This window comes from Alexandromys fortis, unplaced genomic scaffold (assembly GCF_014885135.2).
Source record: "Alexandromys fortis isolate MF-2015 unplaced genomic scaffold, M_Fortis_MF-2015_v1.1 scaffold_175, whole genome shotgun sequence".
Taxonomy (NCBI): Eukaryota; Metazoa; Chordata; class Mammalia; order Rodentia; family Cricetidae; genus Alexandromys; species Alexandromys fortis.
Window position 1 is genome coordinate 1,818,376 of NW_026068065.1, and position 16,178 is coordinate 1,834,553.

Below are 16,178 nucleotides of genomic sequence, written 5' to 3' on the forward strand. Positions count from 1 at the left end.
CTCTCCCCTCCACCCCCCCCCCCACCCCCCCCCCCCCCCCCCCCCCCGGACTTAATCCCATTCCCTATGGCTGGATCTCTCCTTCGGCGACCCTTCTTCCAGAAGTTAGCCGTTTTTATCTCATGGGTGGCCTTCTATGAGTGGAATAGCTATGTGGCTGTGGATTGAATTAAGACCCCACTCATGTGTTTGGTCGCAGCTGTTGGCTCTCGGAGGTTGTAGAAGTTTCAGAAAGCAGAGCTTTGCCTGAGAAGTGGGTGGCAGTGGGCAGGGGAAGGATAATAGTCTTACCAAGTTCAGCCTTAAACTTGCCCTCTGTTTATTGGTCCACAGAGATCACAGCAAGTCAGCCCCAGGCTCTCAACACAGACATTTAGGGAGAGATTCCATCCTGACAACTCTGACTCCAGAAATGGATTCATTAACCAAGCCTCCTCTTAACGTTACCATCAGCACAGGGACTCCTTACCAACTGCGCCATCTTTTCATGCAGCTTCTTAAGAATCCTTTAACAGTCCCAGCACTCGGGAGGCAGAGGCAGGCAGATCTCTGTGAGTTCAAGGCCAGCCTGGTCTACAGGAGCTAGTTCCAGGACAGGCTCCAAAGCTACAGAGAAACCCTGTCTCGAAAAAACAAAACAAAACAAAACAAAACAGAGAGAGAGAGAGAGATTGAGAGATTCCGTTGGAGTTTTGTGTGGTGACACATTTGTGTATGGCATGACATAAATATTGCCATAGTGCTCGCAGTGTGCCCTGCCTTTTTTATATTTTCTGTCACACAGACAGTTTATGTCTTTGTATATCAGGTTAATAATTAATCTAATATTAGATTAGGTAAGTGACATAGCTCTGAATCTCCGTCCTCCTTTCTGTGGACACGTGGCGATGATGTCACCTCCAGGGCAAGATCAGAGTAGTGTGAGGAGTTCACTGCTGCATGCTGGTCCAACAAAGGTCAGCTTTGTTCCCCCCTTGGACACGCTGCAAGGTTTAGATTCGCCCGAGGATTTTGATACAAGTGCAAGACATCCTCAAAGCTGCTTACATTTGATTTGGAAGTGCACACTGGCCTTTTAGACTAATGTAACTGGGTAATTAAAGTGTTTTTTTCTCCTTATTTCACTAATGCTCATCTTTAAAAAAAGTTAATGCAGCCTAGCAAGATGGATCCATAGGCAAAGCACTGGTTGTGCAAGCCTGGTGGCCTGAATATGACCCACTAGATCGTGTGTGTGCACGCGCACGTGTGTGTGTGTGTGTGTGTGTGTGTGTGTGTGTGTGATGCTGGGTCTTGCCTTGCTAGGCAGGTGCTGTCCTGAGAAACTATTCCCCTGCTCCGCGTGCTCCATTCTGTCTGCCTTGACAAGTAGCCATTAGGACCCGTGAGATGACTCAGTAGGTAAAGGGATTTGCCGAGAAAGTCTGAGGGCCTGAGTTCGATTCCCAGAACCCATTTATGGCAAACTGACCTCCAAAGCTGTCCTTTGATCTCACATGCACACTGTGGCATATACGTGCTCCCCAACATACATGGGTAATAATAAGTAAAGTAAAATCATTTTAAGTAGATGTTAACCAGGCACTCTGGAGGCTAAGGCAGGAGGAGCACAAGTTCAAGGTCAGCCTGGTTATCTTTTTTTTTTTTTTTTTTTAAATCAGGGATGGAGAGATGGTACAGCTGGTAAGGTACTTGCCGCGCAAACATGAGGTGCTGAGTTTGGATTCCCAGCACTCACATAAAAGCCAGGCACAGAGTCACACTTAGGAAATTCCAGTGCTGGAGGTGGTGGTGCAAACTCCAGGTAGCCTGGAGCCCATGGTCAGTCAGCCTGGCCAGTTGGGGAACGACTCTCATCCTGGTGCCAGCCTCCGACTTCCACAGGCACAAGCACTGCACATCTGCACACACAAGCATACACACTCAAGCACGCACACACACACCACTTCTCAAAAACCAAACAAACCCTGTGTGTACACACGCCACTGCATGGTAGAAATTGTTCTAAATGAGTTCCAGGATTGACCTCTAACATCCAGGTGGTTGATGTGACATCGGCATTTACACTGACTTTTTGGGTTCTTAGTAATTTTAAATTTGCTTTGTGGGGCTGATAAAAGTGTTTGCCGCCCAACCTGATGCCCCACATTGAACCTGAGGACCCACATGGTAGGAGAGAAGCGACCCCCATGAGTTTCTCTGGCCTCCACATGCATGCAAGTGTAATAAAAAAAATTAAATTTGGGTGATTGTCCCCTTGAATCATTCTTTATCTAGTGTCATCTCGTTATTTTAACGTGGCTTAATTTAAAGGTCTCATAGGATGGTATGGAAGTCAAATAGCATATGGAGTCCGGCCATGGCAAATGCCACTTTTGAGACCCACGGAGGGGGGTGGCGCTGGCCCCTAACGATGCCCGCGGTGCTGCGTTTCTAAGTGTGGCCTCTGCTACAGTGGAGGGATTCGTGGTTATATGTTAAATGCCAGCAACCTGCTAAGAAAGATTCTGTTTAGTTTCAACTTCATCTTAATGACTAATTTTCAATGAGACACTATTAAAGCTGGTGTCAATTGCTTCCACAATTAGTTAAAATTTATTTGTGTCAAAATGAAGCATATTGGCAGGTCATCTTGTGGACGTTTGTTTGTGGGAGAAGAGGAAACTTAGATTTTCACTTCAAGTTTTTTTTTTTTTTTTGGACCGGCCTCTCTTCTACCAGTTTTTCTTCTATTGACTGTTAATTTATCAACTCTTTGAAAAAAAAAAAGTGAGAAGGAAAGAGGCCACAGCACTGTCACTTTTCTGTGTGTGGCTCCATAAGCATATGGTGATTTCTAATTAGAATACAAAAGGCTGGGAGAGCTGCTCCCTAGCTGCACTGTAGAAGGCGCCCAAGGAGGGGGCTTGGGGAAACTGTGCTCTGCGATTGTCCTCCTCCTGACGGGAGTCTGTCCTGTGTGTCTTCAGACATGTAGAATCTGAGAAAGTTTCTCATGTGCAGATCAAGTTGGTCTTTGGGGGCTAGCAATTTTATCCCGAGTGCTCGAGCCTCTCCGCCAGTCGCTTGGCTTGGTTTTTCTAAAAACACCCTCAATATTTCATTTCACGTGTGCCCTCTCAGGAGAGATTTCAAAGGGTACTTGCTGGATGCTTGACTGCCCTGCCTATTTGCTCTTGTTTGCCATGCAAGCGAGAGTCAGGCGCTTTCTTCTCATTGTGTACACATAGTATTAATGGATTTACTCTGCCTGTAGCGTCTCATTACTGGAAGCATCTAGAAGCTCAGAAGTCTTTCAATGTATGCAAATAAGGCAGGATCGTCTACCTGAGAGTTAATATTCTCTGCTTTTAAGTGTATTCTGAATCTAATGTTTGTATTTAGAGACTATCACCCTGTTCTCTCTTTTTTTATGGGCAAAAAGCTAAGCAGGCTCAGGCAGCTGTTTGATGTTGGCTTCAAGTGTTATTAATTTCATATTCTATTATTCTTTTCACTGTAGCACAAGTGAAGCTGATGTGGAGGCTGTCATGGATAAGTTGTTTGATGAGCTGGCCCAGAAACAAAATGATTGTACGTAAGTTAATTTCTCTTGAAAGAGAATACATTTAGAGCACAATGCCCAATCTCCACTGACCAATTAATAAGTTCCATTGCTGTATATGGGTTGATGCCACGCTCAAGTGGCAGTCATTGTATCAGCATTTTGTCTAATTTATGTGTTGAATCATGTGCTATTATTCATCAAGCTATGCATTTCCTATCTGTAAGAGATGAATTTTATAGTAATTATCCAGACAAGATTGAGTCTTTGTTCATGTTCCCATAGTAACTAGACCAAGGATTCTAAAAGTGCAAGGCAGAGCGCTGCGGCTGAATAAAGCCTGCGGAACCGTTGCCGACTGCACGTTTGAAGAGCTCTGTGAGAGAGTAAGTACCCAGGCCTGGCCAGGCTGGTTGGCCTTTCACATGTTAAAATACTTCACGTTCTCCCTTCAGCCCGCTTCAGGTTTTAAAATGCTAGTCACAGATTCAGAACTGAGGTAAAAGTCTCAACAAGGGAGATTTCCATCTATCTGCCAGGCAGTTTTACTAGGTACTGGCACACACTCTGATCTTTGAAGGACTTTCAAGAAAAATATTAGAAACACGGAGTCAACTGTCAACTGCCGCTGGGAGCAGCAGCAGAGTCAGGGTCGGGATCTTTTGTGAAAGTCCTCATGTGGGGGAAGTCAGAAAAGTTGAGTTAAGGGCCAGCGAGATGGCACAGCGGGCAAGGACACTTGCAGCCAAGCCTGACCGCCTGAGTTCAAGTTCCCAGTCCCATGAGAACAAGTACAGAAAGGAAGATAAGTAGTATTGCTGTAAACTAAAGAAGTATGGCCTCAAGAATTGCCATTCCAGCCTGGCGGTGGCGCACGCCTTTAATCCCAGCACTCCAGAGGCAGAGGCTGGCAGATCTCTGTGAGTTCAAGGCCAGCCTGGTCTACAAGAGCTAGTTCTAGGACAGGCTCCCAAAGCTACAGAGAAACCTTGTCCCAAAAAACAAACAACAAAGAAAAGAAAGAAAGAAAGAAAGAAAGAAAGAAAGAAAGAAAGAAAGAAAGAAAGAAGCCATTTCTCAGATTCATTGTCCAGCTGCTGTGCCGTATCTGAATTGTGTGGTGAAGGGAAGTCAATTTATGTAACTATGGCATTGGTATTATATCATAAATAATTTATCTCACAGATGAAATATTTGCACATACACACCCCCATATATTAGGAACTCTTTGCAGATCCATTAGAGATATGAACTCTGTCTTTTCAAAGTTCTGGACTTCTAAATGCTCATTAGAATATTTGATGTCCTTATCCAGTGTAAGTCGTGAGAAACTCAAGTCACTTTACACGTGTTCCTCAGGTGAGCATCATCCCTTGGTCTCTGATGTCTTGGTTTTAGCTAACTACAGAAGAGCTGTTCGGAGGCAAAGGGAAGGCCATGCTCACTTGGGCCTGCTGAGTAGTAAACAGCGTGTTTCTTAAAGTCCGCTGGCTTACTCCTAGCGGGCAAGAGTTTGAGCTGACTCCAGCCTGCAGGTGTTTAGAGCTTTTGAAGGAGTAGAATTAATTAGGAGCTTCTGATGGAGATTGGTGTGACTCTTCCTGTGTCTGCCAGGGTTCCTGTCACAAAACAGACTCTCTTGTGAAGGATGAAGCTCCACCTCTCTCTGCAGGAGGACACCCGTGGTGAGGAGAGGGCGCAGCAGGGCTGTGGAGTCCTGGAGAGGAGGCCAGGGCTCTCTCGGAGCAGATCCTGACTCTCTGTTTCTTTACTAGGCTCTTTAGTTCAGGATACTTGGTATCAGAAACAGGCCACTTAGAATCCCAAACCCCATAAAATCTTTTTACCGCACAGTGGGGTGATGGGAAAAAGGTGGTCAGGACTTGGTATTGAAAAATGAAAATAATACCAACATACCTCACTTGTATTTGACAAAAGCTTGTATTGCATAACATCCATGAACTAAACTCTCAGAATCAACAATAACAAGATTTCCATTTATTTTTGGCATATCTGTCTTGTCAAAATTCTAGGACAATAAACCATCATATTCTTCACTTTGCGACTTGGTTGTTTAGTTGCAGGGGAGGCCCCTTTCTATAAAACATTGCAGGAGTTCATGTATTTCCAGGTCCTTTTAATGCATGAACATTTCAGGTGTTTTTGTTTGGCGTTTCTGTGGTGTCAGTACCCCATTAGGTTTTTCCTTCCTCGGGTCAGATAGACCCTTCGTTTGCCAGTTGCATGCGTGGGTAGGTTTGCCTTTATTCGTGGTAACTGGAATATCTTCTGCATTGGACAGGCCCCGAATGACTGACAAGACGTTGGCGTGAGGGCTGTGGTTAGTTCCCCGTGTTAAACTCCCTGTGAAGGACGGCTGGGGAAGGGCTAAATTTTTAAGTGGTCAGCTCCTTGGTACTATTTTCCTATTATGGTGATTTTGCATTTCTTTGCAGCCTTATAATTGTGGCAATTCAGAGTCTGAATAGTTCCATGAAGAGGATCCTTGAAATCATTCAACTTCAGATTTAGCCTAAAACTCTTAATTAGTTATAATGATTTTATGAGCCAGACTACATAGCTGCCAGAAGATGTTCAGTAAAGATAAAAACAGCACATCTAACCAAGGTATTTGAGTAAGCATCGGGGTGGTTGGGTCCAGATCTGGATTACGTAAGCGCCAGCGAGTTTCTGGAAGGCCCGAGGCCCACTCCACTGCTGCTGCTGACGTCATCTCGAAAAAAATCATGCTGCAAGGAGCAAATAGGTTGACACTCGGTAATGACTAGTTTTGAGCCACAGGGGAAATAGCATTTTTATAGACTTTCAAGTGGGTGGCGACTCATCAATCAGTGTGTTAGTTAATAAGGTAACTTGACATATTCCATGGGTAAAGCAGACAGGCCCAGGCTGGTCCACCTCTGCATTCTTCTCTCTACCCAGCATAGCTTCTCATGTGGGACCCTGTCTAGTTTCTGGTGGTCTGCAATACTCCCTCTCTCCACAAGTCTGATTCAGTACTGTCTTCCTCAGAGAACCAGTCTAAACTAGGAGAGCCCTGGGCACCCAGGTAAAGATAATAGCTGACAGAATCGCCATAAGGAATCTTCTAGGCATTCTTCATGTATGCGAAGGTAGTGGCATCATTCTCCCTTTTCAGAGGTGAAGAAATGGAGGCACTGAGATGCTAATTAACTGTCCTCAGGTCACACAGCTAGTAGAGGCCAAAGGAGCACTTGAACTTCTTGCTGGGTAGGGGCTGATGTTGTATCCTTTATCTCTCCATCACATCGGGTATGTCTGGGCAGGTTCTGGGAGAGCAGATACCCAGTCCTGAGAGGCCCTTCATATTAGTATTGCGGCTTTCTGCTCCTGCTATGATATGGAAAATGGTGGGAAACGCCTTCTTAAAGGACTGTGGAGAGTGGCGGGGTGAGGGTGGGGTGTTTGGTGGACTTTGTTCCAGCCATTTCCTTCCTGTCAGAGCTGCCCCCCCCCCAAAAAAAAATGAAGCCAGATGTGGTACGCTTTCTGGATCCAGAGGTAGTTATTTATGCCAGTTTGCATGGAATAGTCATAGAGCTGTAAGGGTCCCTGCAAGTCCCCGGGAGTCCTAAAACCCACCCACCCCTCTCTCTGCGAATACTAGGGCACTCTGCTCTTCTTACTGGGGTGAGAGTTCCAGTAATGGTGCTATAGAAGTGACAGGCAAAACCCATTGAATTAAGACAGTGGCACCAAACCTGTTGTGCCCCCCATGGCTGGATGCTCAGAGAGTCAGCATCAAAACCAAGTGGAGACAGCTCAGTCAAAGCTGAGTCTCCATAGGGCAGTAAAAATGATTAATTTCGTTAAGTTTCAACTTTGAGAACATGTACTCTTAATATTTTTTGGTGAGGAAATGAGAAGTAGTCTTTATGAGGTACTCCCACACACCAAATATCATGACTGCCCTGAGGGAAAGCTCCCCTCCCCCAAAACTTATCAACTTTTACACAAAAGACTGACAGGTTGTGGTTATTCAACTTGGCAGACATTTCCTCACAGTGTTTAACAAACATTTCTTGGAAATGAGTGAAGACTGTCATTCCAAGTAAAACAATGAGCAGTATCTGTTACCAGTGATGCAGTGTGAGCCGTATCTGTTACCAGTGATGCAGTGTGAGCCGTATCTGTTACCAGTGATGCAGTGTGAGCCGTATCTGTTACCAGTGATGCAGTGTGAGCCGTATCTGTTACCAGTGATGCAGTGTGAGCAGTATCTGTTACCAGTGATGCAGTGTGAGAAAGTGAGCAATATCTGTTACCAGTGATGCAGTGTGAGCAGTATCTGTTACCAGTGATGCAGTGTGAGCAGTATCTGTTACCAGTGATGCAGTGTGAGCCAGTGAGTAGAAGTTACAGTTTTGGTACTTGCCTCTGCCATCTTGATACCAACAGCTTCCCAGTCTTTGAACACTTCTTTTCTGATGAGATTGATGGTGATATCAACAAATACAGGAGTTTGGGGAGGGGGATGAAAAAGGAGAGGGAGGGGAAGCGGGATTAGAACACTGTCTCTCTCTGTGATTTGGCTGGCTTTGAATTCCTTGTCCTGTTCAGCCTTCCTAGGTCTGAGATCACAGGTGTTTGCTCCATGTCTAGCTAGATGTTTTGGTAATTATATAATTAAAGAGTTCAACATTTGGAAGGTCTAGTTTATTGAGACATTTCCCAATAACAGTATATACTGTTATAAAATCATACATAACAGAAGAAAATGCAGAAAGACTAATAAAAAATAATAATTCAAAAAGTATAAGCTGGGTATGGTCTCATGTACCTGCAATCCCAGCATATGGGAGGCTGCATCAGGAGGACTGGGAGTTTGAGGCCAGCTTGAGCTACATAGCAGACTCTTCCTCAAAGAGCCGGGAGTAGGGTGAACATGATAGCTCTGCAGGTAGCCACTAGCCATGTGACCTGATTCGATTTCATAGATCCACATAGCAGAAAGAGAGAACCAGCTCCAGCAAGTTGCCCTCTGACCTCCACACATATGTGTGACACATATAAGCAAATGTAATTTTAAAAATACACGTACATACAAACATGCACATGCACACACTTGTGCACACACCAACACAGATTCAGATTCTACTGTACAGCTAACATGTTAAAAACTACTTTTTGTCAACCTCTTTAAAAACTTTAAATAGATTTAGATGTTAGATCCGTTTAGGTTTATGAGAGGAAGCTGTGCGTGATGGCGCCTGCCTGTCATCTCAGCAGTTTGGAGGCTGCGGATGGTCTCTGTGAGTTTGAGGAGCACTTAGAATACACAGTGAGTTCTAGGTCAGCCTGTGCTGCAGTGAGAGATTGTCTCAGAAAGCTGAAATAAGACAAGAAAAGGAAGGGAGGAAAGATGAAGAAAGAAGAAAGGAAACTTGAGTGTTGTAAGAGCCTGAGTTACTTACTGGGCCAAGGCCACATGATATCGCTGTGAGGAATGAAGTCAGGCTAGCTTGGAGGGGCCACAGAACAATTTTATTGAGAGCAACCAGACTTTTTATATCTTTATTAGAAACAAAATATCATGGCAATTGCCAGGATCAATACAGTTGTAGCTGCCAGGATACAGTGAAGGTTGCAAGCCACACAAGGGTACACAAGATTAATGTCAAAGACCAATTGTTCTGTCAAGTTCCCATGCTTCCGTGACTACTAAGGGAACATACAGAGAAACACAAAGCTGCCAGGGTGCTTCACTGCCTGGAGAAGTGCATCGGTCTCTCAGGAACTGGAAGGTACGCTGTGCCCAGGAGCCATGGACTCTATCCTGAAAAACCCATGAGGCAAGCTAGGCCAGCCAACTCTGTGGTTCCCTGCAGAGATCATAATCCGGAGTGTTTACTTACCTCTGCTCCCAAATCTAGTTTCCTTTATCGTTAACACCTTCTGTTATTATGTTTGCTACATTTAATTAACAAATACCACATATATTTTCTCATATTACTATTTTGCCAGTAATGTAGATTGAACTCCTGAGCTATGGTACAGTATTATTAAGTTTCTACTTCATCCGCATTTCCTTATTTTGGCCTAATGTCCCTTCTCAGTCCTAGGATGCCACTGGCTTCTGAGGTTATCATCTCCTTAGTTCCTAACTGCCACAGTTCCTGAGACTTTTGACGACCTTGACAGTTGTGTGCTAGGCAGGCATTTGATGACAGAATGACGTTTTTTCTCGTGAAGCTTCCTGTAAGCCTTCATCACGCTTGCCCTCGGTATGCTGGTCAGACTCTCTACACAAAGGTTGACTCTTCTTCCAATCCAGTTCCCTCTTTGGAAGGAACTTTCTGTTGTCTTTATATCATCAAATAATAATCCTATAATTATCTGGAAAGGCTGTTAAAATAACTTTCCCACCACTGACCCATATAACCACAATATAACTAGGTTGTTGTTGTTGTTATGGGTGTGATGTAATGGTTTTTATGATGGTGGATTGCAATAGATTTAAATTTTCCTCAGTTTCAATAGCAAAGGTTAGAGAAAGAATCCATGTCAAGCAAAGCTCCTGAGTCTCCTTGATTATTCTTAAGAGAACAGAGGCCTGGACCACAGCAGGAATCTACTTGCATCACCGTTAAGCTCTTCTGACCCCAAAGGAAAGAATCACTTCCAGAGAAAGCAAGCCAGAGCTGATTCCAAAGGCTTTAATGAGTTAACTGCCTACTCCTGTGTTTTCCCTTTGAGAAAGGCAATTTTTACACCTGCAGAAAATTGGTTCCTCAACCAATAACTGCGTTCACAGGTAACTGTTTGCAGGGGCACCTCATTATTTGTGGTTTAAAAATGACAGGTAGCCAGGTGTGTTTGCAGAAACTCTGGGCAGAGGATTCATCAGGAAAATGCATCAGTCGCTGCATATGCATGGCTGTGGGTATTCTCTGGCACCTTCCTGCTCCCCGCTTCCTCGCGCTTCCTAGCTTGCCCTTAGTGCTCAAGGAGTGGATGTCTGTCAGAATCAGATTCCTGTTAGTCTCAATCAAATCATATTAGTTTATATGTTGTTAAATTGCAAGCCTTACCAAATAGGATCTTGTAGAGAATTCTTGACTGGAACCCTCCTTTCACTGCCTGCTTTATTTGGTTTTACTCCTAATGAAACCAGTGGTTGGGAACTCCTGGTTCGTGCCTATCCTGGCACACTGTCAGGAAATGCTGCAGGATGAATAGCTTTTATCTGCGTCGTTTAGCCAAGGCTGCAGGCTGGTAGTCTGCTGCTCCCGCGGTAATCAGCATCAGGATGAAGGCACTAATCAGCAGGCTGAGGCAGCCCAGGAACCTCCATGCTTGAGGTTTCTTACCTATGCTGACTCCTGACAAAGCCGTGGTCCCAATAAGGCGGCTAGCCAACCTCCCTAAAGCAGAAGCACAGGTAAGCCTGAAGTGACATCCCCAAGACCTTCATGGAAAACTGGCCTGCTTCTTGTCAGAATAGAAATCCAGTGTCGTGTGTTTGCTCTGGCTTTCCTGCCATAATCCTGGTCGACTCTCGAAGAGGTCACAGTCGTGGTATTAGAAGGCACCGAGTCTGTCTCTCTCGCTTGTTGGCCAATGCGCATCTTCTGTAACCATGACCTTTGTTGGTCTTGCAGCAACATTATGGGGATGCACTTTAACCCAAGAAAGGGATGAAGAGCATGTTCAGTTAGGTATAAATGTCACCATGTGGGGCCTTAGAATAATAAATTCCCATAAGTGCCCTAGACCACAGTTTGATTGAATTTTTTGTTTGTTTTGGTTTTTTGAGATAGTGTTTCTCTGTAGCTTTAGAGCCTATCCTGGAATGTGCTCTGTAGACCAGGCTGGCCTCGAACTCACAGAGATTCACCTGCCTCTGCCTCCTGAATGCTGGGCTTAAAGGCGTGTGCCACCACCTGACCACAGTTTGATTTAAAAAGGCAAAGTACACAAAAACAACTTGGCACCTGAGGGTATTCATTATTCTGAGATTTGGGGTCTAAAGGAGAAAAGAAAATAGGTTTTCACTAATCGTTGACTGATTTATGTCTTCCAAGAAAATCTCAAAATACATTAAGTTACAGGTGTTGACACTTTCTATGTGTTTTACTAATTTAAAAGGAAAATCCAGGGTAGGGGAGACGCTTGGGGTCGGGGAGACTTTTAGAGATGTAATCATGAAGAAGCTAGGTTGGAAATGTGAAAGCTTGCAGACAGAGTCCTGATGGCCTTGTCTATGGTGAAAGGGGACACGGGGAGGAATGACTGGCCTGAGACGCATGCCTCTGGTCTCTCTGTGAGAGCATTTCTGTTGGGGATCCTTTGGCTTGTGTCTCTGCTTCCAAACTCGATCCAGAATGGAACCTTTGTGGCTGTTATTTATGGCTGAAGACACATTTTTTAAAATCTCTTTTCTTTTATGTGTATGAGTGTTTTGCCTGAGTGTATGGATGTGCACCGTGCGCACACTTGGTACCCTGGAGGCCAGGAGAGGGTGTCAGGTCTCGTGGAACTAGAGTTACCGATGGTTGTAAGTCATGTGTGAAACCAACCCAGGCCCTCTGCAAGAGCAGCCAGTGCTCTAAGCCACTGAGCCATCTCTCCAGGCAGGCTGGAGACTGTAAACTCTGCAAGCCATGGACTTCTCAAACTCAGCAGACATCAAACACGTGCAGAAAGAAACACCTATGCCCATAAAATGAAAATAAGGATGTTTGAAAAAGGAAATATGTGCCTAGTGCTTCTTTGAGGGATAAAGAAAGCTAGCGGAGTACTTAATGTTGTGCTATGTGTGACCGGTTTAAAAGCCTGTCCAGGCCCTGTATGGTGAAGGCCCAGGGATTCCTAGTGGGTCTCAGGGAAGAAGGTGGAGTCCAAGAATAGCATACTTTCAAGATGGTCCATGTCTCAGGGACATTATTCTGTGGATCAAATCTAGTAGCAGATGTTAGTCTTCATAGTTGATTAATTTTTAAATTTTTATCATTGAAAAATGTTTCTTATAATAGAGAATAAGATTTGGGGCACGTTTTCCATACTTTTGATCAATTCACTGAAAATCATTTAGTATTTGGCATATTGTCCAATTAGAATATTAAGTAAGGTATATGTCACTAGATACTTTATTACTTTGAAATACATGTTATAGAAAACGTTTAGAAATTGTTAAAATATATTGTTTTGTTTCCTAAAATAATAGTGAAATGTTGAACCAAATAGAAGATTTTGAGGGGAAAAATCCTATAACTATAGTATCCTAGGAATTATAAGATTGTAACATATTTCAGGGCCAGATGTTACTTAACTTATGTCTCAGTGTTAATCAAGAAATCTATCTAGGGGCTGGAAGATGCCTTTACTGCTAAGGCTCTTTCCGCTCCTGCAGAGGACCTGAGTCCTGGCACCCATATGCCACTTCACAGCCATCTGTACCTCCAGTACTGGGGGAGCTGGTGTCCTTCTCTGGCTGTGGGCGTCAGACACACAAATCAAACACGTGCAGAAAGAAACACCTATGCCGATAAGATGAAAATAAGGATGTATTAAAAAGGAAATATGTCTGGGGCCGGTGAACTGGCTTAGCAACCCTGAGAACCTTGCTTCTTTGAAACCCATGGAGGAAGGAGAGAGCCAGCTCCTCAATGACCTCCACACTTGCCATAGCATGTCCCCACGCCAGCACGTGTGTGCCCACACTCAAACATACATCATACACACACACACACACACACACACACACACACACACCACAGCAATAATCAAACAATTGCTTTCTGAGAAGCAGTATGTCTGAGATTTCCATCTCGAGAGTATTGCATTGATTCAAGGGTCAGCAACTTTTTCCTTAGCACTTTCAAGCCTGTGTGCTTTTCTTATGAGAAATATAAAAATAAATATCAAGAAGTTTCTGTCAGGGCCAGTGAGGGCTCAGTGGTGAAGACACTTCTGCTAAGTCCCGCTGACCTGAGTCCAGTTTCTGGGCTCCACACTGGGAGGAGAGAACTGACTTCCCCCAGTGGAGTCATCACCTCCTCTGGCTCTGACCGTCTTTCTGCCTCCTCTTCCTCAGACATCCCCGAGCCCAAGAGTTTAGGAAGGTTTGTGCAGCTGTGCAGTCCCCAGATGTGCTCCAGGAGTTCAAGGAACGGGACTTCCCCCTGGGGCAGTCTCTCTTTCAGGAAGATGGGCTACAGCACTCAGCATGCTCGATACTGGGTATGTCAACGGAAGACTCCTGCCCTTCCTCTAGTGAATGACTCTTCCATAAGCACCAGCAAGTATCTGCTGAGTATATAGTGGAAGGCTGGCTCAGGTCTAGGCACAGTAAGGGGGTGGGTACCGGATGAAGAAGAGTCAGTCTCCCTCCCCTCTTACTGTCTTAATTCAAAAGAGAAACTGTGATGGGCACAGAAGTCAGTAGACTGAGCAGATTATCAGTACCACAGGCTATGTAGGAGCAGAATACTGGGGGAGATGAGGACCAGCCTTGAGAGCTCAGAGCTAGAGATTCTGATGGTGCTGGGTGGGAAGGAGTCCGAGGTTGTGTGCTGTGGTGGCGAGCAGAGCTCTAAATGACAGAGCTGATTCAGGGGACTCTAGAGCTGGGAGGGTTGCTGTACTTCCATGTGATAGAACAGGCTAGCCCACTTGTTAGTCACGTCTGTAAATTCGGAACAGAAATCTTAAGAACAACTGGCCTAATGGCATGACCACTCAAAAGCACAGAGAAATCGAGGTATAGTCAAGTTTTGGAAGAAGGACTGGTTGTAGTGAGTTTATTTTTTATAGGTTGGTTTATTTGTTTTTTTGCCTGAAGGCAGATCACAATTTATCTTATAGTTATTAAAAATTCAATAGAATCCAACCGGGGTTTGGGCCTGAGGAGTCACAGTAGAGCAAGCGAGTGACCACAGCAGCCAAAAATCTAGAAAAGGAGAAAACAATCACGAAGGACCAGATTATAGACAATGCTGGAATCCCAGGCTAGCCTGTGAGCTGTGTGGGCACAGCAAAGAGAAAAGCAGACGCTTGGACAGAAGTGCCGGTGTTGTGTTTCACGGAAGACAGCCGAGTCTGAGACTCCTTCAGTTAATCATCTGCTAATGTGTGAACACTGAAATAAATCAGTATGTTACTAATCCCAAGTCTGCCCATGCCAGACGACCCCAAGTCCCTAAGTAATGTATAGGCCTGCGCCAGAAAGTGACTCATTTCCAAGAGAAAAGTTAACCAGCAGAGACTTACCCTGAGATGATACAGATGTGGGACTCACAGGTGAAGTTTTAAAATTACACGCATTTCTTAGTGGGGAGGGGTGGCTGCATGGCATTGTGTGTGTAGAGATGGGAGGACAATGAGTGAGCCCTCCCTTTCCTCCCAGAAAATGCTCTCTGGCTGTTAGGTTTGGTGGAAGGTGCCCTTACCCTTAAGCCAGCTCACCAGCCCCATAATTTTCAAGATTGAGGCAAGAAGATTTTTGTGAGTTCAAAACCAGGCTTGTCTCCATAGCAGGTGTTTTAGCCTAACCAGAGTAATCCTAAAAAAAGTGTGTGTGTGTGTGTGGGGGCAACCTTCATATGTCTGTTCAAAGGTAAAAGGGAAAATTAACCAGTAGTAATTAGTTTGAAAAAACAGAAACTCTTAGAAGCTCAAAATATGAAAAAGAAACAAATGAAAATTCTAAAGTTAAAAATTCTAAAACCTGGCACTAGAGAGACAGCAGCTCAGCAGTTAAGAGCAAGCACGGCTCTCACTTAGGACCCAAGTTTGGGTCCCAGCACCTGCATCAGGCAGCTCACAGCCACCTGATTGCAGCTTCAGGGGGTCTGGCTTACAAGGGCAACTGCAATCACGTGCACGCACTCCAAACCCCACTCCCACTCTTGCTCAAACATATAATTAAAAAGAAAGGGCCGTGTGCAGGCTCAGAAGGTAAAGTTTCTTGCCATGCAAGATAGGAGTTCAGATTCTGATTCTGTTACCTGCATAAGAACTCGTGGATGTGGCAGCTACCTGTTACCTGCATAAGAGCTAGTGGGTGTGGCAGCTACCTGTTACCTGCATGAGAACTCGTGGGTGTGGCAGCTCCCTGTTACCTGCATAAGATCAGTGGGTATGGCAGCTACCTGTAATTCTTGCACTGAGAAGGTGGAGACATGGGATCCCCGGGACAAGCTAGCTATCCAGAAAAGCTGAGCCAAAGAGCTCCAGGCACGTCAAGAGACTCCTCCCTCAGTAAATAAAGTAGCAATTGAAGAAGACACCCAGCATCAACATCTGACCTCTGCATATGTACATGTACACGTGTGTGCACTCCCACAAATGTGTGCTCATACAGACCTGCGTGCACATGCACACACACCACACACACACACACACACACACACACAATTATAGTCCTAAAACTTTAGAAAATACATGCTTAATACCAGGTTTTAAATGACAGGAAAATTACTAATAGGTCAGCATGGTGACACTGGCCCGCTTTCTCAATAGGCATGAAGCAAAGGCAGAAGGATCCTATGGTCTACTCAGTGATTTGTGGTCAACATAGTGAGTTACAAGTCAGCCAGGGCTATCACTACCTCTCTAGACTCTGTCTCAAAAGCAACAGCAAAATGAAAAA

General features: G+C 44.8%; 1 protein-coding gene across 3 annotated transcripts in view; it reads left to right on the forward strand.

Moving 5' to 3' along the window:
• Afg1l (AFG1 like ATPase) overlaps positions 1 to 16,178 on the forward strand; it is a 143,815-nt gene that overhangs the window by 108,698 nt on the left and 18,939 nt on the right. For 2 of the 3 annotated variants that reach the window (XM_050120524.1, XM_050120526.1), the window contains 2 exons: positions 3,503 to 3,573; positions 3,830 to 3,930. The exons of the other annotated variant lie outside the window; for it this stretch is intronic. In XM_050120524.1, coding sequence (XP_049976481.1) covers positions 3,503 to 3,573; positions 3,830 to 3,930 — 172 coding nt within the window. The remainder of the gene's footprint in view (positions 1 to 3,502; positions 3,574 to 3,829; positions 3,931 to 16,178) is intronic. 3 annotated transcript variants of the gene reach the window in all.